We start from the raw sequence: 26,285 nt of genomic DNA on the forward strand, positions 1-26,285 counted from the left end.
TCTATGGAAATTGGAACTTTAAAAATATATCCCCAAATTTCAGAAAGAGAATAAAAATTAAATTTTAATAGAATAAAAATTACTAAAAATTTCATGCATGTTCCTTTAAGTAATTGGCACTACAAACACATACAAAGGGTAAGCACGTACGTTTAGTTATGCATGCCTTAGAATTTAGAACTCAGACAAACCAAGAAATACTGGTTTTTAGTAGCAAAATAAACAAATAGAAAATTGGCAGCTCTGAAATGGAATTGGGAGTTGATAAGAATATAGGCCTTAACTTCTAGTAAATATGACCCAATACATATTTATGTTTATTAAATTAATTCCTCAATTTGCCTCTGCTCTTTCAAGTCCTATTTTTTTTTTTATGAGGGTGTCTGGATTAATGTTATTTTAAAAACGTCACTTCAAAGGCATTGCACTTTCATATTGAGGTTTTCTGCCAACTTTAATTAATTTAAAAATATTTACCAAGAATTCAAAACACAGTGGATTTGACATCTTTTTTTTTTTTTTTTTGTGGGACCCTCGCCAGTGGCCGGGGAATGAATTGGCGCTGCAGAGGCTGCGGACAGCCTCGCAGCCCAGTGCTCAACCGCTACGCCACCAGTGGAGGCCCTGAATTTATAATCTTAATGACGGTCCTATGAGGAAATCAAGAAAACTAAATCAATAGCCCCAAACTCAGCTAAGTCTAATAATGATACTAACGATATACCAGCTACATCTGCATTGTGCTGTGGGTCACTGTTTTATTGAGTCAGAATCATTGAGTTAGAAATCCTCAAGCAGGTGGCTTGCTAAGGTGTGACAGTTTATGATTATTACAAATTATAAAATTTGGATGAATACTTCAGTGTTAGAACATTTATTGTGTTATCAATAGTTCAACAAGCCAAGATAGCCGAAAGAATATTTTCATTTAGGAAAGGAAGACAATTCTGGAAAGCAAATAGGGTCGTTTAACCAAACAACTTAACTAGTCAGCCTGATATTCACACTGCTTCAGATTTCATTGCCAACTGTCAGTCCCTGAAAATTCACAAAAGAACAGTGGATAATTCGTTTAAATAACCTTATTTTCCCAGCAACTCCAGATAATCTGCACTGGATGTGATTCCATTTTAGAATTCGGGGATATATCCACTAGACTGTTTATTCAACAATATTTGAGCACCTATCATGTGCTAGGTAGAGCTGCCAATAAATCAGAGATAATCTCTTTCTGTAAAAATTCCAATGTAGTATATTTGGATTGAGTGACGCTCCAACAACTTCCCAGATGGCCTTTTTTTCTCCTAGGTGTTCTTAGGGAGGTTGACAGTCCTATTGAAGGTAGGGGGAAGGTAGGAATGAGTTAGTGGGTCAGAGTCTCGCAGATACTTTTGAGAAGGGGTGGCCTAGCATTTATTTTGACCAATGACGGTGGCAGTGTCCAGGTGCTCTGTGGCAAAGTGGCCAGAATGTCCCTGGTTCAGAAAACCATACAGGGGCCTCCCTGGTGGAACAAGGGGTTAAGCGCTGCACTATGAAGCAATCCGCAGCCTCTGCAGCATGAGTTCGATCCCTGGCCGGCCACGGAGCTACCCACATAGCACAGCATACTTCTCCTGTCTCGCCCACTGCTCCCCTCAGCAGTGTATTTCAGTCAGTCTGCCTGTTCTGTTCCCCACTCTGTCTCTGGTGAATCCTCTCACCCCCCTGCACCTCTGGCCTGTACCCCAGCTCTTGTATGCATAAATAAAATAAAAATCTTTAAAAAAAAAAAAGAAAGAAAAGAAAACCATACAGTCATCTTTCAGAATACCTTAGCTCAGTGCCTTCCTACAGTGGAGCTTATTGGAATGCCCGGGAGGCAGAAACAGGGGGATGGAGTGAAAGGACAATGTGAAAAAGGTTTTATACTTTATATTTGTGAAACAAACAAGCAAATACATAAAACTCTAAGAAGCAATCCTTGGCAATATCTTGGTTTAAGGAGACTTTCAAAATACAGGCTGAGACAGGGTTTTCTCAGATGTGTAGTATGTATGAGTGGAAGGGGGTCTGGATTTTTGTATTATTAGGAAAAAGGCAGGATTCTAAGAGGAAATGAAAATTAAAAAATGAACATCCAGAACAAAGATTGATAAATACTGCCCTGGTAGTGAGTGCCCCCTGGAGAAGGCTGCGTTCTCTACTCACTTGAACAAGCCACTGCTCCAGTAAATAGCCATTAGTGGTATGAGGTCTGGTAATGAACACATTACTTAAAACCTTCACCATCTGTCCCACTTTAATCAAGAATGCAGTGAGAATGAATTCCATAAACAGTGATAAGCCGGCAAAAACGCTCAGTAAGAGCACTTTAATATGGCATATGTTCCTTTTACTAGCTGTGCAATTCTGTTGCATCATATTTGTTTTGTAGTGTCACTGATTTAGCTCTATTAGATTTTTAGAGCTCGAAGGCACTTTTGAGACCACTGAGTTTCTCATCATCATTTTATAAATGAGGACAATGTGAACAAGGAACTATTCCACAGTCCTCCAGTTAAAGTTCATAATCCTTTCCATTATGCCCCATCTTCTGTGATGCCAGATAAAAATGAGTGCCTCGTTCCTAAGTCATTTAGATGTTAGCATTTGGCAAATTTTAATTGGTGTCTGCTGCGATTAAGAATGTGAGGACATTCTTCTGGCCCTCAGAGGGGAGGTTTGCCCACTGGGTGGCGCTGTGCACTACTGTCCCTTTCCAGGAGACACTGCCCCTGAGAGAGGCTGGATTAGTGTGACTTTCTGTTGTCAAAAAGGAAGGATTAAGTGCCCAAACTAGATTTTAGACACTTGGCCAAAGTGTAAAGTTCACTTGTCCAGTGGTGTGGTCTGCTTGAACCCTGGTTATTAAGATCCATTAATCAAGAGTAAGTTCATAAGAAGAATCTTTGTGAGACACTGTTTTCTTCTCTGAAAATTCAAAATATGTTATCAGAGATGTATTTCTTTGATCCAAGTATCATAATAAGCTTACAACATTTATCTGTGATCCCTTAGAAATAATTTTTATTCAACTAGGGCTCCATCAGGACAGTTTCTATGTGTGACAAGAATGCAGAGAAAATTAGAAAAAGTTAATATAATTTAAAAAAGATAGAAGACATACAACATGAGATATTTGACACTTTTAAGTGATTATATATTGAGATCTAGCTGCATCAGGGCTTTTCTCCTATATACCATTTAATCATCCCAACATTTCAGTGTAGGTGGTATTATCCCCATTTTAGGTATATTCAAAAATTGAAAAAGGTATAGCATATATAGATAGATATAGATATAAATATAGATATAGTGTTACCAGTAAGATAGTAACACTAAGTTAAATAATATTTAAGTAACTCTTTATAGGCATTCTGAAAAACAAAGACACAGAATAGGATTACTAGATTAAACACAAAACTGGTTAACATTCCTTAAGGCAATTTCACCCTAACCTTTCAGGTTATCTTTTCTTCCCAGCAGAAAGCTACCTATTAACATGCAAATTCACAGAATAAGGGCTCTACTCAAATGAAAAATAATAACATCAAACCCAAGGAAATTCTCTAAGTGAATTAAATAATCCTTGAGCCAGATTTCTAAGCAATGACCAACATGCCATGAAACCATATGCTGTATATTGTTTAGATTTCCAAGATATGGTTACTTTTTCTTAACAGTTGTAAGACTTTGAGATATTAAAGTCTTATCACTTGGCAGAAATTATGCAGCCACAAAGTTTCAAAACCAGTACAGTCCAAAGTCTTCCCAATGTTTTTGCTATACAGGATTGATTTTATAGTAGCTGCAAAAATATTGCAGCAGAAATGATTTTAAAACATCTCTTACCAGAGATATGAAAAAAGAACACGAGTGTCCCAGCTTGTTTTTTCATGGACTTATTTATTTTTCTTTTGGATGGAAAGGGTTTAGCTTAATAACGACATAAGGCATTTGTTTAGATATTTCCTCAAAGTGTTGTAATTTCTTTCCTCTCCTAAAAATGATGTGACTATCATTTGTGGCCTTGATCCTTCATTAAAATACCTCGACTATTTTTCTGCTTTCTGACAGATGCCATGTGAGCAGGTAGCTACCAAAATAAGTGCAGCTACGTCCGTAAATGCCAACAGCTCAGCCTAATGGAGGAGAGCAGGTGAAATGGGAGGAGGAGGATCCAATGTCTACAGAGAGATGAGCAGGGACTTTGTATAATATTGGGGGTAGAGTGGAGGGAAACAGGAGATATTTTACTGATTAGGTTATATCTCAGTGGAGATGCAAAAACTCTAGGCAGGTGAGGGGAATGAAAGCTTGTCTTAACCTGTCACTGAGCTACTTGAAACCATGCAGGAGAGCACCTGAGCAGTACAGCTCCATCTGAAATTAGATCTTAGCACAAGACGTATTGTTGGTATTGTAAGATGCATCTTTTCTGAACAATTTGCAAAAATGCCTTACACACACATGCATATAGAGAAAGAGAGAGACAGAAAGAGGGAGAAAAAAGCAAAAATTGTCTTTTATTTTCTCCTAGGAAAAGAGAACATTGCTAGAAAAAAAATTGTCTTTGGAAAAGCAGCTGCTACAACTCAAACCCAATGCTACCTACAACAAAAGGTATGTAAGAAGAGGTTGGAAATGGTTTTAGCCATTTGGAATTGGTTTGAGGCAGTTTGACTGGCTTCAGCCAGTTTGAACCAGTCAGAACTGGTTTCAGCCAGTTTGAACTGGTTTCAGAATTTGAGCCTGTTAGAACCAGTGTCACGTGGCTTCAGTTTCAGTTGGATTTGCTGTCAGTTCTTTGAGGAAGTCAGAACCTATTTCAGTCAGTTTCAGTTTCTCTTGGAATGAACTCTTCAGAACTGTTTGGAAACGATTTCATCCATTTTGAGCTAGTAGGATGCAGTGTCAATTGCTTTCACTTTCACTTGACTTCAGTTGCAGTTGGTTTTGCTTTCATTTCTGTGAACAAGTCAGAACTGGTTAGAACCAGCCAAAACTGGTTTCAGCTGGTCAGAATCGGTTTGAGCCAGTTTGAACTTTTCAGCCAGTTTGAACTGGTTTCAGAATTTTGAGACTGTTAAAACTGGTGTCACTTGGTTTCAGTTTCAGTTTTCTAAAGAAGTCAAAACTGGTTTGAACCGGTCCAAATGGGTTTCAGCCAGTTTGAACTGGTCAGAACTGATTAAGCTAGTTTCAGTCAGTTTGAACTGTTTGGAGGCCTGTTTTAGCCAGTTTGAACAGGTCAGTACCAGTTTCAACCATTTGGAAGTGGTTTCGGATAGTCAGTAGTGGTTTCAACCTGTTTGAACTGGTCAGAACCAGTTTCAGCCAGTTGGAATCAGTGAGAAATGGTTTCAACCAGTCGGAACCAGTTTCAACCAGTTTGAATAAATCCAAACTGGTGTCAGCCAGTTTGAACTGGTCGGACTGGTTTCAGCAGGTCTCAGTCCATTTAAAATGGTCGAATGGGGTTTTAACCAGTTTCAGAATTTTGAAGCTGTAAGAACCAGTGTCACATGGTTCCAGTTTCACTTGGTTTTGGCTTTAGTTCTTTGAAGAAGTCAGAACCAGATTCAATCAGTTTCAGTTTCACTTGGTTTGAAAAAGTCAGAACAGTTTGGAAATGGTTTCATCCATCGTGAGCCAGTAGGGGGCACTGTTGGTTGGTTTCACTATCAGTTTGGAACCAGTGTCAGCTGTTTTGAACCTGTTGGCACCGGTTTCAGGTGGTTTGAACTAGTTTGAGCTGGCTGGAACCTATTTCAGCAGCTCAGAACCAGTATGAACCAGTTTCAGCTGATTTGAACCAGTCGGAACTGGTTTCAGCCAGTCTGAACTGGTTTCAATCAGTCTGAACCAGTTCGAACCAGTTGGCATTGGTTTCAGCTGCTCACAACCGGTACGAACTGCTTTCAGTAAGTTTGAGCCAATCAGAACCGGTTTCAGCCAGTCAGAACTGAGAGGCTGTTAGAACAAGTGCCACCTGGTTCCAGATTCATTTGGTTCTAGTTTCAGTTCTTAGAAGAAGACAGAACTAGATTCAGTCAGTTACAGTTTCACTTGGTTTGAACTCCTCAGAACTTTTTGGAAACTATTATGTCTGTTTTCAGTGGCACTGAGAGTTGGTTTCACTTTCAGTTCATTTTAGTTTCAGTTGATTTCAGTTTCAACACTATGAGGAATTCGGAACCAGTTTGAGCAGGCTGGAACCGGTCTGAACTGGTTTCAGCCAGTTTGAACTGATCTCAGCCAGTCTGAATCAGTCTGAAATGGTCAGAACCTTTTTCACCTGGTTTGAACTGGTTTCATCTGGTTTCACCCACTTTGAAATGGTTGGAGCTGGTTGGAACTGGTTTCGCCAGTATGAACCTATTTCAAACTTTAAACCTGTTAGAACCAGTGTCACCTCGTTCCAGAGTCACATGGTTCTGTTTTCAGTTCTTAGAAGTCAGAACTGGATTCAGCCAGTTGCAGTTTCACTTGGTTTGAACACCTCAGAACTTTCTGGAATTTAGTTCATCTGTTTTCGGCCAGAAGGAAGGACTGTCGGTTGTTTTCACTTTCAGTTCACTTCAGTTTCAGTTGGTTTCAGTTTCACAGGTGTGAGGAATTCAGAACCATTTTGGGTTGGTCTGAACCAGTTCCAGATTAAACTGGCTTGAACTGGTTTTAGCTGGTTTGACCATGTTGGAACCTGTCTGAACCGACTGAAATAGATTTCAGCAGCCTGAACCCATTTGAACCGGTCTGAACTGGTTTCAACCAGTTTGAACTGGTCTCAACCAGTCAGAACAGGTTTGAACCCACCTGGACCGGCTTCAGCTGGTTTGCGTTGGTTTCAGCATTTTGACTGTTAGAACCAGTGTCATGTGTTTCCAGTTTCAGTTGGTTTTGGCTTCAGTTCTTTGAAAAAGTCAGAACTGGATTCAGTCAGTTTCAGTTTCACTTGTTTTGAATTGGTCAGAACTGTTTGGGAATAATTTTATCCGTTTTGAGCCAGTTGGTGGTAGTATCAGTTAGTTTCACTTTCAGTTGGCGTCAGTTTCAGTTTCTCTTCTGTGAAGGAGTTGGAGTATGTTGGAAATAGTTTGAAATGGTTGGAACCAGTTTCACCTGGTCAGAACCTCTTTGAATCTGTCCAAACCGTTTTCAGCCCATTTGAACCAGTCAAAACTGTTTCAGCAAGTGAATTGGTTTGAACCAGTCATGACCAGTTCCATATCTTTGTAGAATATGAAGGAGAGCATTGTGGAACATACCCATAGGCCTTTGGCACAGCTTACAAATATTCATAAATTTTTGACATAGTTTTTTTTTTCCTAAAAGAAAGCTTTTTCAAGCAGCAAAAGTACTGATGGGTACAATATATTTTTGTTAAGAATCCAAATAATCTGAGTTTCATTTTTTCTTTAAATAATAATTTTTGTCAATAACACAGTATTTGTCAGTTTTGAAGCCAAAAATCTATTTTAAAAATCAGACTGATCACTGCCTGTTCTGTTCCCCACTCTGTCTCTGGTGAATCCTCTCACCCTCCTGCACATCTGGCCTGTACCCCGGTTCTTGTATAAATAAAATAAATCTTTAATAAAAATAAAAATCAGATTGATCAAAGATTCTTTCAGTTCTGTTATATAGGAGCAGTTGTTATAAAGGATTCTCAAAAAGGTCTTAAAAAAGTTTTAGGAATATCTTGAGGGAAATGAATGCTTTGTGTTTCTAGAAAGGTTTATGTAGTTTTCATAGATTGTAGGTATCACAAATATTTATGTTTATTACTTTTCTGAGGTATTCACTTTGTGAGGTAACAAGGTAAAGAATTCAGTATGGATCAGATTCTTAGTTAAAGCAGTAAAGACTTACTTAACACCACAAATAAAAAGGGTGAGAGAGATGGCCATAAAGAGGATGGATGTTATCTCATAGGAGGGCAATCCTTTAGCATTTAATCTGGTTTTAAAACCAACTTGTCTGAACTAGAACCATTGTCAGTAGGTTTCAGATCCAGTTGTTTTCAGCTTCAGTTCTTTGAACAAGTCAGAAAAGGCTTCAAGTGTTTTCAATTTCAATTGGTTTGTACAAGTCAGAAGAGGTCAGGACCGGTTTTAGCCACTCTGGAAGGTTCAAAACCAGCTTGGAAATGGATCTGGAAAGGTCAGAACTGGTTTCTGCTGTTATGAACTATTCAAAACCGTTTCAGACAGTCTGAACTGGTTTGAACTTGTCAAGACTTATTTCAACCATTCAAAACTGTTTACAGCTGATCTGAACTGGTCCATAGTGGTCACTGCCAGTTAAAGCTGGTTTGAGCTGGTCAAAACTGGTTACAGCTGGTCTGAACATGTCTGAACCAGCTACACCTAGTCTGAACCATTTGAACTGGTTACAGTCAGTTTGAACCAGTCAGAACCAGTTACAGCCAGTTTGAGCCAGTTGGAACTGATTACAGCTGGTTGGAATTGGTCACAGCCAGAAAGAACCAGCTACAGCCAATTGGAACCAGTCAGAGCCAGTTCGAACAACTCACAGCTGGTCAGATCCAGTTACAGCCCGTTGGAACCAGTTGGAGCCAGTCTGAACTGCTCACAGCTGGTTTGAACTACTCGCAGCCAGTTTGAACCATATTTTTATGCTCTCGTTCAGTAATAGGTGTTTGTACATTTTCTTTTTTTTCTTTAAATGGAAGGTTTTTTTTTTAAAGATTTATTTATTTTTATACAAGAACTGGAGTACAGGTCAGAAGCATGGGAGGGTGAGAGGATTCACCAGAGACAGAGAGGGGAGCAGAACTGGCAGACGGACTGAAGGCACCGCTGAGGGGAGCAGCGGGCGAGGCAGGAGAGGTCTGCTGTGCCATGTGGGAATCTCCCTGGCCATCCAGGAATCAAACCCATGCTGCAGAGGCTGTGGACAGCTTCACAGCGCTGTGCTCAACCCGCTGTGCCACCAGGGAGACCCCAGTATTTGTACATTTTCATTCTTGTTCTTTGATTCATTCACTCTCCTACTCCCCCTTTTCACTGGTTAGTTTATATTTTCTGTATTTTCCTTTCAATAACAGGAAAGAGTCTGATTTGCCTGTTGCTACTCCCTGGGCTAGGCAGGTTGATCATGTTGACCAACCCCTAACTTTGTCATTCAACACATGGCTCTCCATGGGCACCTGCTCCCAGTCCTGTAGGTGGCCTCCCTTATTCAAAACACCCATAGCACTGAGAGAGAGTTCTGGGTTATTTAATCTCCCTTAGGCATAGATGGGAGGCTTCATACACACCATGACTTTCTTGAGTTGCAGTGAACCTGATTCTGCTATTTTGATAAACAGATTCAGTAAGTTCTAACTTGGATTTCTCATATTAAGGATCACATCTAAGAATAACTTTTAAGTTTGTAATTCAGAAGAAATGGCAGTTGTTTCTTGCAAATGGGTATGTATAGAACATTATATTAATCAAATCCTCACAGTCACTTTTAACCTCTCATTAAAAAACATCTCTTTTTGGGCCTCCCTGATGGTGCAGGTGTTAAAGTTTCGGTGCTATCAATTTATCGCCAGCCACTGCAGAATGAATTTGATGCCCGGCCAGGGAGCTAACTGACATGGCGCAGCAGACCTCTCCTGTCTGACCTGCTGCTCCCCTCAGCAGTGTATTTCAGTAGACCTGCCTGTTCTGTTCCCCACTCTATTTATGGTGGATCCTCTCACCACCCACACCTCTGGCCGGTACCCCAGCTCTTATATACATAAATAAATAAAAACAAATCTTTAAAAAAAGAAAGAAAAAGAAAACCCAGAGAACTCACCATTGTGTTGTTCTGTGGATCTCAAGATCCCAAGACAATTTTTTTTTTCCTGGTGAGAGTGGATTCTTGAGTTTCTCATTCAAGAATGAAATGAGGACTCTAACCAAGGAGTTAAATTTTAAACAGAGTTTTATTGAAACAACAGAGTGACAGAAAGCTCCAGGGAGATCTCAAAGGTGAGTGTCTCTCTGAGGGACCATAGCTTCTCCCTTATATAGGCTACAAGTTGCCTAACACAAGGGATGATGTTATTAAATGGGCGTGGGAGAGTAGAGGGGAGAAGGAACAGTTTCTGGATAGCCAAAGGAGGAGGATATGCTTCTTTATAAGAAAATGGAGAATAAGTCTCACCTAGAGGTGGAGATCTTAGTATTATACTGAGGACAGGTCAGAGTAAGTTTAGGGTTCTTTTCAAAATGCATGCACCAACTGGGTCTGACCCAGTGCCGTCTCCTTCCAAGCGATGGTTCTGCACTGTAGTCGCTGGACTGCTAAGATAATTGAAAAAAATAAGGAAGTTACTAGGGACAGTCAGTAAGTAATGATTTGCTGTTAATTGTGAAGCTATGTTTTATACACACTATGGCTAGTGGGAAATAAGGGGAAAGAAGCAAGTCCATCCAAGAAGCCCTCATCTCACCAAGGTCTCCACCAAGTCTTCTTATATTTGTTCTCATATATCCAAGGTTTATTTGTACTTAGTGGGAAGAGTAGAGAGAACATCTACATCTTTCCAGAAGTGGACTTTTCCCATTGGTTTTCATTTTAACATGTACTTTATATTTTTTATTCTATTGCATTGTAGAGGAAAATGATCAAAAAGTAGATCATGGCATTGGGAGACTGAGCATGAATCCTAGATCTAACATTTGTTAGAAGAGTTTTGCCTCCATTTCTAGAATTGGTCTTCATTATATTTCCTTCCTGCTGTTTGGTTTGTGTCTCTTAAGAGACTGAGTGCTTTAACTGAAAGTTAAATAACATGACTTAAAGGAGCTCAAATAACAGCTGTTTGAAGTGTATATTCTTACATTGAAAAACCTTAAATGGGTGACTAGGTTTCCTATATATAGAACAATCCTAAGAGATTTTCTGCTACTTCTTTAATCTCCTTCTAGTGAGCTAATTCAGAGGAGCCTGAATGGCCTTTGTTTTGAGTGCTTCTAGAATAGTTTTCTTCCCTCTTGAGATCTATTTAGAATTTGTATTTGTCTACAGTCAACTTCATGATCATGCTCTCAAGGAATCCATAGGAGAAGTTTCCTGAGCTTCGTATTTTGGGGAGCATAAGATCTAACACCCTACCTGGTTTTCAAAAGCTTCTTTTACCCTTTGGTCCTAGAGTTCTGGGTCATCACAGGACACAGGAGAGCAATTTTGCATACTCAGCTTTACCACCTCACAGGGCTTTATGTATTACGAGTATTCAGAGACGGTCTAACTCTGCAAAGCGTCCCAAGATCCTTCTCATTATTTCCTAGGAAAGTACTGAGTCTCACTGCCCCTTCCTCCTTTTCTTTGCTCCTTTTTTCCTGTCTCACTAGAGCAGTTTTTGAATTGTGGCCCCAGTGTGGGGCAGATTCATGACTGCCTTTGATGCATGGGGGTCCTCGCTCATCTCTTTCCAGTGCTTGAATCTTTCCCCCTCAGGTGCTCCACTTCCATCCTTTGAATGTTTCAGTTCCTCTGCTCTCCTGGGGTTCTGAACAACACTCCAACTTCTCAACCTCCTCCTTGAGATGGTCCCAGTCTCTCTCAAATTCTGAGGCTGTCTGGCCCTGTGGGTGGTGAACCCTCTCGTTCGTTCTTGGTTTGCAATGTTGGCAAACCTCCAGGTCTGGTGTCTCCTTGGAGAACTTTGAGTTCACTCTTGCTCAGCTGCTGAGATGCTCTTAGGCTCCTAAACTCTTGACCAGAAAGTCTCTGAAGCCTGAGCTGAGGGATGACTGGAGTTGAATGTTAATACAGGCTGGTGTGAGAGCAACTGTTCACTGAACTTGAGCTTTATAAATGCTGAGGGAGCTGGAAGTTGTTGCTTCTGCAAGTTCTAACTCAATGGCCATAAAGCTTTTCCATCACTGTAGATGCTGAGGGATGAGGCATAAAATCCATATCTTGTCTTCTCTATTCTATTGGCCTGCCTTTGTGATACATACGTATATGTGCAAAAAACTGGTATGAAAACACCACATCTTTTTGTCTTCTAGTGATGAACTTTTAGATTATTTCCATGTTTATGCTACAACCAATAATGAACTAATTTTGCTTGTATTTTGTGACATACATGCTGTGTAATGGTACAGTATCTGTAGTATAAATTATTTAATTCCCAAGAAAAATAAATATAGCAATGGCTATCATATATTATTTATATGTGGGGAAGAATTTCTATAGTTATATGCAAATTAATTTTTTTTTTTTCAAATATTAAATTTTATTTTTATATTCCCCCATACAATTGCAAACGCCCCATTCTGACCCCAATCCTTCCCCTCCCGCCCCCCACCCCCCAAAAAGTGTCTCTGGCTCATAGTTTTTGTTGATTTTGATTTTCACTTTCTTATATTCATTTTCCTGGTCCCTTATTTAAGTTTTCTAGATTCCTGCTATGAGTGAGACCATCCGGTATTTTTCTTTTTCTTTTTGGCTTATTTCGCTGAGCATGATCCCTTCCAGTGCCATCCATGTTGCTGCAAATTGCATGTGTTTATCTTTTTTGAATGCTGAGTAATATTCCATGGTATATATGTACCACATCTTCTTGATCCAGTCATCTATTTTTGGGCATTTGGGTTGTTTCCAAAGCTTAGCTATTGTAAACAGTGCTGCTATAAACATAGGAGTGCAGGTGCTCTTTGGAATTGATGTTTCTGTGTCCTTTGGGTAAATACCTAGGAGTGGAATTGCTGGATCATATGGAAGCTCTATGTTTAGTAGGTCCAGAAATCTCCACACAGCTCTCCATAGTGGTTGGACCAGTTTGCACTCCCACCAACAGTGCACAAGAGTTCCTTTTTCTCCACATCCTCGCCAACATTTGTTGTTGCTAGTTTTTTTAATATGTGCCATTCTCACTGGTGTGAGATGGTATCTCATGGTAGTTTTGATTTGCATTTCCCTGATTACAAGTGATGTTGAACATTTTTTCATATGTCTGTTGGCCATTTGCATTTCCTCTTCAGAGAAGTTTCTTTTTAGCTCTTCTGCCCATTTTTTGACTGGATTATTTTCTTTGTTGTTGCTGAGTCTCATCAGCTCTTTGCAGATTTTTGTGATCAGTCCTTTATCATTAGTGTTGGGTGCAAAAATGTTCTCCCAGTTGGTGGGGTTTCTCTTTGTTTTTGTTATTGTCTCTTTTGCTGTGCAGAAGCTCTTTAATTTGATGTAGTCCCAGCTGTTTATCTTTCTCTTCACTATCACTGCTTTGGGTGATGTGTCTGTAAAGATGTCTTTGATGTGCAAATCCCGTAGTGTTTCGCCTATATTTCCTTCTATGTATTTTATGGTTTCAGGTCTTATGTCTAGTTCTTTAATCCATTTTGAGTTGATTTTTGTGTATGGTGTGAGGTAGTGGTCAAGCTTCATTCTTTTGCATGTAGCGACCCAGTTTTCCCAGCACCATCTATTGAACAAACTTTCTTTGCTCCAATGCATAGTCTTTGCTCCTTTGTCAAAGATTAGTTGACCATAAATCTGTGGGTTTATTTCTGGATTTTCTATTCGATTCCATTGGTCTGTATGTCTGTTCTTGTTCCAATACCATGCAGTTTTGATGATTATGGCTTTGTAGTAGAGTTTGAAGTCTGGGAGTGTGATGCCTCCATTTCCTTCTTTTTTTTTCAGTAGAGCTTTGGCTATTCGGGGTTTTTGGTGATTCCATATGAATTTCATCAATAATTGTTCTATTTCTTTGAAGAATGCCATTGAGATTTTGATTGGAATAGCATTGAATCTGTATATTGCTTTTGGTAGGATGGCCATTTTAATAATGTTTATTCTTCCAATCCATGAGCAGGGGATGTCTTTCCATTTCTTTGTGTCTTCTTCTATTTCTTTTAACAGTGTTTTATAGTTTTCTTTGTATAGGTCCTTTACCTCTTTTGTTAGATTGATTCCCAAATATTTGATTTTTTTTGTTTCGATACTAAAAGGGGTGTTTTTTTTGATTTCTTCTTCTTCAGATTTATTGTTTGTGTATAGGAAGGCTACTGACTTTTGCGTGTTGATTTTGTATCCTGCCACTTTACTGAATTGATTGATGAGTTGAATTAGTTTTTCTGTGGAGATTTTGGGGTTCTCTATGTATATTATCATATCATCTGCAAATAGTGATAGTTTGACTTCTTCTTTTCCTATTTGGATTCCTTGGATGTCTTTCTCTTGTCTTATTGCTCTGGCTAGGACTTCCAGTATTATATTGAAAAGCAGTGGTGAGAGTGGACATCCTTGTCTTGTTCCAGATCTTAATGGAATTGCTTTCAGCTTTTCACCATTGAGAATGATACTGGCTGTTGGCTTGTCATAGATGGCCTTTATGATGTTGAGGTATGTTCCTTGTATCCCAAGAATTTCAAGGGCTTTTATCATGAATGGGTGTTGCACTTTGTCGAAAGCTTTCTCAGCATCTATTGATATTATCATATGGTTTTTATATTTCTTTTTGTTGATGTGTTGGATAACGTTGATTGATTTTCGGATGTTAAACCATCCTTGTGCCCCTGGAATGAATCCAACTTGGTCGTGGTGAATTATCTTATGGATACATTGTTGGATTCTGATAGCTAAAATTTTATTGAGGATTTTTGCATCAGTGTTCATTAGGGAGATTGGCCTATAGTTTTCCTTTTTTGTGTTGTCCTTATTCGGTTTTGGTATTAGTGTAATATTGGCTTCATAGAACGTGTTTGGTATTGTCCCTTCCTTCTCAATTTTTTGGAAGAGTTTGTGAAGGATAGGCACTAATTCGTCTCTGAATGTTTGGTAGAATTCATTTGTAAATCCATCAGGTCCTGGGCTTTTGTTTTTGGGGAGGTTTTTAATTACCATTTCAATTTCGCTGCTTGTAATTGGTCTGTTTAGGTGTTCTATTTCTTCTTTATCTAGCTTTGGGTGATTGTAGAGTTGTAGGAATTTGTCCATCTCCTCTAGATTGTTGAACTTGTTTCCATATAACTGTTCATAGTAGTTACTGATTATTCTTTTGATTTCTGCTGTGTCCGTTGTGATTTCTCCTCTTTCATTTATGATTCTGTGTATTTGTGCTTTCTCCCTTTTTTCCTTTGTGAGCCTGGCTAGGGGTTTGTCTATTTTATTTATTTTTTCAAAGAACCAGCTCTTGGTTTCATTGATCTTTTGGATTGTTTTTTTAGTTTCAATTTCATTTATTTCTGCTTTGGTTTTTATTATTTCTTTTCTTCTACTGGTTCTGGGGTTTTTTTGTTGTTCTTTTTCTAGATCTTTGAGCTTAGAGATTAGGTTGTTTCTTTGAGTTCTTTCTTGTTTCTTGATGTGAGCTTCTATTGCTATATATTTTCCTCTTATTACTGCTTTTGCTGCATCCCATACATTTAGGATATTGGTGTCCTCCTTGTCATTCAATTCAAAGAATTTTTTAATTTCTTCTTTGATCTCCTCGTTAGTCCAGTGGTCTTCCAGTAGTGTGGCTTTTAATCTCCATGAGGTAGGATAGTTCCTTGCCTTCTTTTTATGATTTATTTCTAGTTTGATGCCTTCGTGGTCAGAAAAGATGGTTGGTATGATTTCAATCTTGGTGTATCTGTTGATGTTTGTCTTGTGCCCCAGTATGTGATCGATCCTGGAGAATGATCCATGTGCGCTTGAGAAAAATGTGTACTCCGTTTTTTCTGGGTTTAGTGTTCTATAGATGTCTGTTAAGCCCAAATGCTCTAGGTCCTTATTTAGAGCTTTAGTTTCTTTACTTATTTTTTGTCTTGTTGATCTATCCATTGTTGATAGTGGTGTGTTGAAGTCTCCCACTACATATGTGTTTTCTCTGATGTCTGTTTTCAGAGAGGACAACAGTTGTCTGATATATTTTGGTGCTCTTTCGTTTGGTGAGTATATGTTAATGAGTGTTATTTCTTCTTGAAGTATTGTCCCCTTAATCATAATGTAGTGACCATTGGGGTCTCTTTTTATTTTTTTGAGTTTGAAGTCTGTTTTATCTGATATAAGTATAGCTGTTCCTGCTTTCTTTTTTGGCCCATTTGCTTGTAGGATTGTTTTCCATCCTTTGACTTTGAGCCTATTTTTATCTTTTGTAGCTAAATGTGTTTCCTGGAGACAGCAAAAGGTTGGGTTTTGTTTCTTAATCCAGGCTGCAACTCTGTGTCTTTTTATTGAAGAGTTTAGTCCATTTACATTTAGAGTTAATATTGATATGTTAGCATCTGTATTTGCCATTATGTTTGTCTTTCCTTTGATTTTATTTATTTATTCTTTTAATAACTTTTTTTTTTTTTTGGTCTTCTTTCGTTGTTATTCGTCCCTCTGAGGTTCTGGCTTTAGGATTCCTTGTAGTATTTTTTGGAGTGGGGGTTTAGTCGCAATGAAATTCCGGAGTTTCTCTTTGTCTGGGAAGGTCCATATTCTTTCTTCATGGAGGAAAGAGAGCTTTGCGGGATAGAGTATTCTTGGTTGGCATCTGTTTTCTTGGAGTCTGTTGACTATGTCCCTCCACTCTCTCCTTGCCCGTAGTGTTTCTTCAGAGAAGTCTGATGTCAGCCTGATTGGTTTTCCTTTGAATGTTATCTGTTTCTTCCCTCTTGTCAGCTTCATTATTTTTTCCTTGTCCTGGATTCTTGGGAGCTTTACTATTATGTGTCTTGCTGTGTTTTTCCTTTCGTCGTGGAAGTTTGGTGTTCTTCTTGCTTCTTGTATATCAATTTTCAGCTCCTTCTTCTCATTTGGGAAGTTCTCTTCAATTATATCCATGAATATTTTCTCTGTTCCTACATCTCTCTCCTCTCCTTCTGGAATTCCTATAACTCTTATATTTCCTTTCCTCATGGAGTCAGATAGTTCCCGAAGTCTTTCTTCATTCTTCTTCCTTCGTACTTCTCTTTCCTTTTCTGTTTTGGTTCTTTTTATTTCTGTGTCTTCAAGATTACTTATTCGTTCTTCCATTTCATCTATTCTGCTTTCATTGCTTTTCCCAGAGTTCTTTAGTTCCTCCATTAATTCTTTGATCTCCTGCATTTCTCTTACTTCCCTCTTTAGGGACTCAATTTCCTTCTTCTGATCTATCACTTTTTTAATCATGGCAATTTTAAATTCTCTTTCTGGAAGGCTCAGAAGTTCTTCCAAGTTGCTGTCGTTGCAATCTGGGGAGTGGTTTTCTTCTTGTGGTGTGCTTCTTTCCTGAGGAGTTTTTAGGTTGCGTGTGGTTCTTCTACTCCCTACTGTCTGTTTTCTAATTTGTCGTATGCGTTGGGACACTGTGTTGCTCGGACTGACTGACATCTTGGGTGAACTTCTCCGCTCCCCTCTGGCTCTTCCAGGAGCCATCTCTGTCTTCTGGGGGAGCTTTCTGCTGGTTTTAGGCAGTTTTTACTGAAGAAATGTCCCTGTTCTCAAATGGCGAAGCGGGATGCAGTCCCTGCGCCTCCGGTTTCAGGCACACTCTTCTGCGCACCCGGTCTGCCCCGGACGTGGGTGCCTGCTCCCTCTGTGGGCTCAGACTGCTGGTCGGAAGGGGCCTGGCGTGGAATAACTTCCCGGCTGGCCACTGGGTCCTCCAGAAACCTTCTGCCCTTTTCAAGCAGTCTTAAGAAATGTCCTGTTTTATAGGGTGTTAGTGACTTTTTTTTTCCTGGTCGCTAGGTGGCGCCAGAGATCTCTCCTATTGTCCTTGGGGGGCTGTTTTTCGCCTCCCCCCACCCCGTGGGACAGAGAACAGAGCGGGAATGGTAGGGTACACCTCAACAGCTTTGGGGTGCTGTGTCTGCCTTGTGCCCCACCGTCGTGGAGAAACCACGCCCCGAATTTTCGTGCCCCGGGTCTCAGTTCAAAGCCCTCAGTTCCAGGACGCGGGCTGTAGCCCAGTTCAGTGGCGCGGGAATGGCGCCTTTTGAACCCCGCTCCCGTGCCTGGGCGCCTGGTTCCTGCTCACTCAGGGAGGGACCTTCACCTCAGTGAGGACCTCCGCGCGTCTCCCCGCAAGCCTAGGTCGCAGGCGCGGGGACCTGGGCAGCCGCGATCCAGGTCTGCACTTGCTTTTCAAGCGCACCGAGCGCGCCGCGTTTCCGCGCAGGCTTACCGGCAGCCCGGGCTGTGTGCGCGTCTCCCGGGGTCTTTGTTCTTCTCTAATGGCGCCCGGAGCCGTTCGCTCACCGCTGCGGCGGATCCTGCAGGGTTCGCCTCAGCTCCCGTTCACGGGGTGTGGTGGCTGCAATAGTTCCTTTCCACTCACAGTCCCGCTTGCTGCGTCGTTTGTTCTTGTGGGTCGTTTTGGTTTGTTGTTTTCCTCCTCTCTGCTGGTCGGAGAGTGCCGCCTCTGTGGGCGGGGGAGGGGAGCAGGGTTCTGCGCTTCCCTCCCTTCTAGTCCTCTTTTATGGCCACTTTCTTCTTCGGGCAGTTCGCTGGCGTCACCTGTTTATCTTCCGTGTCCCAGTTCTCACTGGGACCTGCCGCTTTTCCTCCCTATTCACTTTTTTTAATGGGAGATCTTACTCGCAGCGTCTCCTCGCCGCCATGTTGCTCCGCCCCCCTTGCAAATTAATTTTTCTTCAGTAAAACAAACTTAAAAAAATTCTCATACAAAACCGAAGGAAGAAACCGCATTTAGAACTGTCTTAAATATTGCAAGTTGCCTGCAAGTTACTTAACTCGGAGAGATTCTATTCAATACTAAAAGTTGCTGAGTCACTATGGCACTTTAGTGCTGCCCTACTCAAAGCTTGGTCCCTGGACCAGCAACATCACTGGCAACACCCGGAGAATGTCAGCAGTGTAGCATCTCGAGCCCTGCCCCAGCAAGCTGAATCAGAATGTACATTGTAACACGCTGGTGGAAATGTTTAAATAAGATCCTCCAATGCATTTTAAATTTGAGAAGTAATGTTTTAGTATGTGAAATGGAACAGAATGAAGAATAATTCTTTGTTATCATAATGAGAACATGTTCTGCCTTCTCATAAGAATTTCCATGACCCTTCTAACACTTGTAGAGACTATAAAATACAGAATTGCTTGGAATGTTGGCTACTAATTGTAAAACCTGCATAAGTAGAAGTAACATTAACATGTCGTTTTGTGGAAAGTTTATTTTCCAAAAGCACCTTTACTGTACCTCTTTAAGTTTATAGGATAGTGTTAAAAGTAGTAAAAGTAGAAAATTATTGTTTCTGTTATACTGAAGCTTGGAAAGGGGGGGTGATTTTTCCATAGTTACAGTGCTCCCCACTTTGGTGACCCACCCACATGCATGTTGCCACATAGCACTGATAATAATGACTAGAAGAGAAATAGTCAAAAGTTGTATAATCAATCCCAGCTACTTAAATGGAGCTTTGATTAACCTTGATTCAGACTTGACCCATCTTTTTTCAGTGTCTGTGGGCAATATTAGCTGGAATATAATTTCCTCCTTTTTTTTCTTGTTCCACTACCAGGTAGTAGAGTCACCCAAAGCAGGAAGTCTAAAAGATAAACACAGGCGATCCACAATATTATTCTAACCTCCTATCACTGGAAATTGGTTTCTGATATATGTAAAATCTCCATTCCTGGCCCAATGCGCTATCTCAGCTATCCCTGTGTAATTATTGTACATTCTGTGGGTGCTGGGTCTATGGGTGCTCATAAGCAACACAGATTAGGTATGTAAATGCTTCGTTTAGCTGAAAACTGCCTGCTGGAGGGTGGGACATCACAGGTAGCCCGAAAGAACTTTTGAGTTGGATTGATATTCTGATTCGAGTTCATTCCATGAGCTCATCAAAACTTGTTTCTTAGTTATTTGCCTTCACTATGTCATATATCTTGTATGATTTATGGGGCCCTGGGCATCTCACCCATATGATGTCCGTTGGTAGTGTTGTGTGTGTGTGTATGGGGTGGGGGCGGGAAGCCTTCAGGCATAGCTGTAAAAATAATCACATAACAAATCAACAAATCTTTTTCTCTGTTTTTTTTTTCACCCTTTGCATTTCTAGTTGCCAGGATCTTCAGATGGAGATTGCCCTTCTCCAGGAGCAGATCTCTCATCTGCAGTTTGTGATTCATTCCCAACACCAGAACCTGCGCAGTGCCATCCAGGAGGTCAGCTTAATCAAGTGTGTTTCTCCGGTAGATGGTCTGTTTACAGAGTGGAGACCAAACACGAGTGGCTTGTCTGGGCTAAAAATCAATGAAGCTCTTCCCCTCACTTAGGTTTCCTTTTAATTTCTCATGCAACGTGGTCATTTCAAAGCCCTCTCTTGTCTGTGAGCCAACACTTAGAATGTTATCACTAAAGACGTTTGGGAATTTGTGTTGAATTGATTTTTAGATGTTTCAGTGATTTTTTTTTTTTTAAGTATTCTGAACCAGATAATGCTCACTATTCTTTAGAAGATTTTATAGATCAGGAGATTCAGCTTTTCTTGCAGAAGAAATGAGCTGTTTTTCTGAGCTCATAAGCAGAAAATTTGCGCTGGAGGGATGTTAAGACAGGGTGTAGCCTAGTCTTTCTTCTCTAGGAACACCTGGTGGGCGAAACAAAAGAGGTGATTGTAGTGGCGGCCAGTTGGATGCAGCTTGTACACTCATCTAGGCCACTAGGATATATATTCATCTGATTTTGGGGGTGATCTCCTTTAGAATTAAAATAGAAATGTTATTCCTTTTGTTACCACATAACATTTGTTCTCAAAAAGAGTCCTCCCACATCACTCAAATGTCTTTGTGACGTGCATGGACATTTGTCCTGGCTTGGCTGTGAGCTCAACACAAGGCTAGAGAATTGAGTCACAACACTTGAGTGCCAGAAAGAACCTACAGGGTAGCCCACACTGCCATCTGACGGGTGAGAAAACTGAGGAGCACATTGGTTAAGTGACAGAGACGGCAGCATCACAGCTGACCTTCAGACCCATGAGTCCCCTTTCTTTCTGCACCATTCTGCACTTCATCACCCTGCATCCCCAGTTCCATGTTACCTCTGGACAGATGCTTTATCTTTCTTTTCTTCTTTTTTTTTTAAAGATTTATTTTTTATTTATACAATAGCTGGGGTACAGGCCAGAGGCACGGGAGGGTGAGAGGATTCACCAGAGACAAAGTGGTGAGCAGAACAGGCAGAAGGACCAAAATACACTGCTGAGGGGAGCAGCGGGAGAGTCAGGAGAGGTCTGGCACGCCATATGGGAATCTCCCTGGCTGGCCAGGAATTGAACCTGTGCTGCAGAGGCTGCGGACAGTTTCACAGCGCTATGCTCAAACTGCTGTGCCACTGGGAGGTCCTTTTTTTTTTTTAAGATTTATTTATTTATGCATATAAGAACTGGGGTACAGGCAAGAGGTGCAGGGGGTGAGAGGATTCACTAGAGACAGAGTGGGGAACAGAACAGGTGGATTAACTGAAATACACTGCTGAGGGGAGCAGCGGGCGAGTCAAGAGAGATCTGCTGTGCCCTGTGGGTCACCTCCCTGGCTGGGGATCAAACTAGTGCTGCATTAGCTGCAGATTGCTTCATACTTCTCATACTTCTCATGCTTAACCCCTTGCACACCAGGGAGACCCCAGATGCTTTATCTTTCAAAGCAAAGCAGGCTCACCTCCTGCTGACACAGGTTGACTAACCAGATTTCTGCCTCAGGGCTTCCCAGGCAGGGGCTTCTTGCCCCACATCCATTGACCTCTGCATCTGCAGGATGAAAATGTTAGGTACTTGAGCAGTGGAAGGGGGACCGGGGCTCCTTTCTGCAGGATGTCCTCTCCTGAATTTGGCTGGCATGGGTTTTCCAGAGAGGAAAATGTTTAACAATGTTGTCTGCCCATCTGTGCATTTTGAGCCTCAGGTACAAATTTGCCCCACAGTTTCGATAGCCTGCTGAGTCCACTAATGCTTTGTAATGTATTGTTTGTATTTGACGAACATTATTTGACCACAGAAATCTATACAATTTCTGACTTAAGTAACTATTCCCTGTTGTCTAATGAGATTTTTCCGATTGTGTTTCCTAATTCTTAGATGGAAACGTTAAAAACGAATTTAAAAGAACAAGATAAAAAAATTGAAACTCTGAAAGAGAAAGTCAATATACTTGAAGCCCAGGTAAGGAGCAAATCTGGTGTATATTTCTCTGTGTGTGTGTTTCTGTGTGAGAGAGTTTTCCTGCATTGGAGTGTGCTAATGATTCTGCGAACCCTTGTCCACTCAAGTGTCCAGTCGTAGCTGGTCTGTTTATAGCAAGAGACTTCTAAAGAAACACTCTGCACAGTTTTTCTTTTTCTCTTTTTTTTAAGATTTATTTATTTTTGCATGCAAGAGTGGGGGTGTAAACCAGAGGTGCAAAGGGTGAGAGGATTCAGCAGAGACAGTGGGGAACAAAACAGGCAGACTGCCTGAAACACTGCTGAGGGGAGCAGCGGGTGAGTCAGGAGAGGTCTGCAGTGCCATGTAGGTCAGCTCCCTGGCTGGGCATCGAACTCATGCTGCAGTGCTGCAGTGGCTGGCATAGCTTCATAGCACTGAGACTTTAACCCCTGCATCAACAGGAAGCCCAAACTTATTTACTCTTATTTCTACTTTTGCATCTCTTTCACCTTAATTTCCAGCTCTGACATTCATCTCATATTTCATGCACCTAGCTTCTTTTTTTAAAAAAGATTTATTTATTTTATACAAGAACTGGGGTATAGGCTAGAGGCGTGGGAGGGTGAGAGGATTCACCAGAGACAGAATGGGGAGCAGAACAGGCAGATGGACTGAAGGCACTGCTGAGGGGAGCAGCGGGTGAGACAGGAGAGGTCTGCTGTGCCATGTGGATATCTCCCTGGCTGGCCGGGAATTGAACTGATGCTGCAGAGGCTGTGGACAGCTTCATAGCACTGCGCTCAACCCGCTGCGCCACCAGGGAGGCCCCACCTAGCTTCTTCACTGATGACGTGTTCATGTACATGTATCTTCAGAAATTACTCCATTTTCTAAACTTTGAGGATTATTCCACTTCATATAATCGCCATCATCTCTAAAATTGAATCTAGTTCCAAGAGTGTGCTGATAGAAGATTAAGTATGCAAAAAATGAGGTTCATTTGGAAAACTGTCAATAAACTCTCCTTGGATAGAGTCATAATAATGGCAGGCATATTCTGGTCAGTGGTTTGTAGTTTTGTAAACTAATGATATGATAAAACTCATGCATGGAGCTGTTTTAATTAAATGAAAAGCTTGTGAAAGCCCATGAATCAAGAATAGTTAAACATGGCAGATGAAATAAATCAATGTGGAATTTGAAATAAATTAAAATAAAGGCAGTCTAACATGACAAATCTTATGCGTTTGTACTGTCTGGTACTCGACGACTTGAGAAACGAATAGCTTGTTTTGGAAAAAATCCAAATAGTTTCTATGTAATTGTCCAGCCACAGAATGTTTTTATTCTAATGTTCATTTTCATCATGATAATTATGTTTCAAATTGCTTTCTAGCTTGAAAAGTACAGTGATAGGGGCCTGCGCTTGTTTGGAGTGTATGTTAGAACAAACTCCTTTAAACAGGGAACATCCTTATCAATTTATCAAATTTGAAGTACTTTTCCTGAGTGAGACTTAAGTGCTTAGCTCTTGAAAAATCACAGTGAAATAATTGAGGTGTGAGGACTTTTGCTCCATCTTTTAGGTATTACTATAGATGCCGAGGGATGAGGCATAAAATGCACATCTTTGCTTTACTCTGTGTATTAATTACCTGTCTATTAGAATCACCTGTGCAGTTCTGAAACCTTCTGAATCCCAATTGCAACCAATTAGACTCTCTAGGGGTGGACTTAGTCTTCAATAGATTTTAAATCTCCCCAGATATTTACAAAACTACCAACATGGAAAACTATTAGTTCAGCTCAGTGGTTCTCAAACTTGAGCAGACATTAGAATCACCCAGTGAGCTTCTTAAAACACATCACCTGATCTCCCAGGCACCCGACCCCAGAAGTTGTGCTGGGGATTGATTTTTAACTCTAGTAACTTCTCAGGTTCTTTTGATATTGCGGATACACTTTGTCTAAATCTCTATTTACTTCTTCTTTTCCACCTAGTCCATTTCACCTTGTCTTCGGGTCTAGGTTATAGCTCCTGGTGTATGAAAATGTCTTAAATTATTTTAATCGTGGTGACTTCTGTCTGTGTCTTTTATATAGTCATTAAGTACTACTGCATTATGGCCTCTCTTGCATTGTTTTCATTGTATCTACTTATTAATTTAAAATATTTTGATGTTCATGTTTGGTTTATCAAGTTTACACTAAAAATAAAGGGCATTCTCATGCTTATTCACATTCCCTCTGCTTCCTGAAGTGGTGTTGTTGGGTGTGGAGGAAATTTCTCCCACCCCATCTGAGTTTTTCTAAGTTTGGACTGATAAACAAATTGACATCAATTAGTTTATCAGGGACATTAGTCAGGGACAGAGTCAAAATTTAATAACATACATATGTAGATTTTATGGTTGTAATTCTAAGATATAATGTAGTACACTGGGAATATTTATCCTGTGTTTAGGGACCTAGGATGTCAAGGAGAGGGGTGTGGAGACTTAACTTAACAGGTTAGGAGAGAGGGTCACCTTATCCTTACTCTACAACAAAGATGAGATTATTAGATGAGGACAACATGGTTACGGATAAACTTACAACCAGACAAAACGCCCTGAAACTACATTCTTCTAGGTCATGAAAGAGGGAGCAGTGATTGTTTATTTGACTAGAAAAGGGCGGACCTTTACAATGTGACGATCTTTGTTGATTAGGGAGGAGTAACTTAGGCAAGAACAGAAGATTCTCCTCAGCGGTAAGGGATTTCATCATTCTTGACTCAAAATACTGCCAACACAGGGCATCCTCAGTAATCAGCTCTGTATCTTGAGGTGATCTGATCAGCCACCTGCCAGAGACATGGCAGAAGGCTAAATCAGTGGGTGTATGTATACTTGTGGGGCTTGATGGTTGGGGAAAATTGTCGGTTAGTTTCCTGAGAGTTTGCTTTCTTCTGTTTTTTATATATATGTCTATCTCAAATCAAATAGATTGTAAATGTTAAGAGGGAAGAAATAGTCCTTACATTTCTCTTTACTTCCTGCACTGCTAAGGACAAGCATCTTCAATAATTACCTAATAATGAATGAGTCAAGCAATGATTCATTCCTGGAATCCCTTCAGAAATCACTGAATCTCTGTATTTCCTGGGGCTCACCATTTACTTATTTGTAATATAAAGAGCCCTGGCTAATTCCTCTGGTTAAAGAAAAAATAACATTTTGCAGGTGAAGAGGTTTGGGAGTCAAACAAACCTGCACGAAGCCTGCAAATTTCTATACTAATGCCTCATATACTACCTGCAGGTTATCTGAGGCAAGTTACCTAATGAATTTGAATTTTATCAGACTTGTTTCTTTAATATACAAGGTAACAAAAATTACTCTGTAGAACTACATTCATAGCAAAGAGAAGCATATATGGAAAGCACCTGGCAAAAGTCTTGACATTTGCTAAGCATTCATAATTAACTCTTTTGCTTCCATTAATATTCTAAAGCCTTTTTCTCAAAACCATGCATTTCACTGTTGGTTTACTCCAGACCTTCAGGGGATTCTACAGAAATACCTTTTAATCTTCAATGATAAGATTCTCTAAGTCCTCAGTTTCCTAAAAGGGGATGGAACTGGTGTGTTTTTATTCTTTTAATGTCACAACTTCAAGTGCCATTCTCCCATTGTCTCTTTTCAGTCTCAGACCTGTCCGTGATGGTGTGCCCTTTAATGACCTCTGGCCTGCTAGTGCAACCAACTGGCAACTCAACCTTGAACATGATGCCCCTCTGATTAAGTCTCATTTTCCAGATCTGTGAAATGAAATTGCTTGGTTTGGCTATGATATAGACAAAATATTGCCCCTGCGCTGAGAGGCCCTGACCTTGAACTCTGCCAAGAGCAAGATATTGGGCGGTTAAGCTCTTTGAACCTCAGTTTTTAGTTACAAAAATTGTAATCGAATTAGAAAATCATAGCCCATGCCTTTAAGTCTTAAAATCTGTTAGAGGCACGGAGCTGAGTACTTTTTATATTTTTATCTCATTTCAGAACCTGTGAAGGTGAGATTAAGATTGTATCTATTATACAGATGAGAAAATTAGGCATAGACATTAGCTTGCATGAGGTCACAGGTCATATATCTAGTCCGTGGCTAGGCTGTTACTAGCGTTATCTCCCAGGATTATGAGATTGGTTCCAG

The 26,285-nt window shown here is 40.4% G+C and overlaps 1 protein-coding gene across 4 annotated transcripts in view; it reads left to right on the plus strand.

Moving 5' to 3' along the window:
• CCDC68 (coiled-coil domain containing 68) overlaps window positions 1-26,285 on the plus strand; it is a 52,337-nt gene that overhangs the window by 22,657 nt on the left and 3,395 nt on the right. For all 4 annotated transcript variants that reach the window (XM_037508483.2, XM_054694035.1, XM_054694036.1 and 1 more), the window contains 3 exons: window positions 4,562-4,644; window positions 20,010-20,115; window positions 22,029-22,112. In XM_037508483.2, coding sequence (XP_037364380.1) covers window positions 4,562-4,644; window positions 20,010-20,115; window positions 22,029-22,112 — 273 coding nt within the window. The remainder of the gene's footprint in view (window positions 1-4,561; window positions 4,645-20,009; window positions 20,116-22,028; window positions 22,113-26,285) is intronic.

The sequence above is a fragment of the Talpa occidentalis genome, unplaced genomic scaffold, assembly GCF_014898055.3.
Source record: "Talpa occidentalis isolate TD23 unplaced genomic scaffold, MPIMG_talOcc4v2.1 talOcc4.13, whole genome shotgun sequence".
NCBI lineage: Eukaryota > Metazoa > Chordata > Mammalia > Eulipotyphla > Talpidae > Talpa > Talpa occidentalis.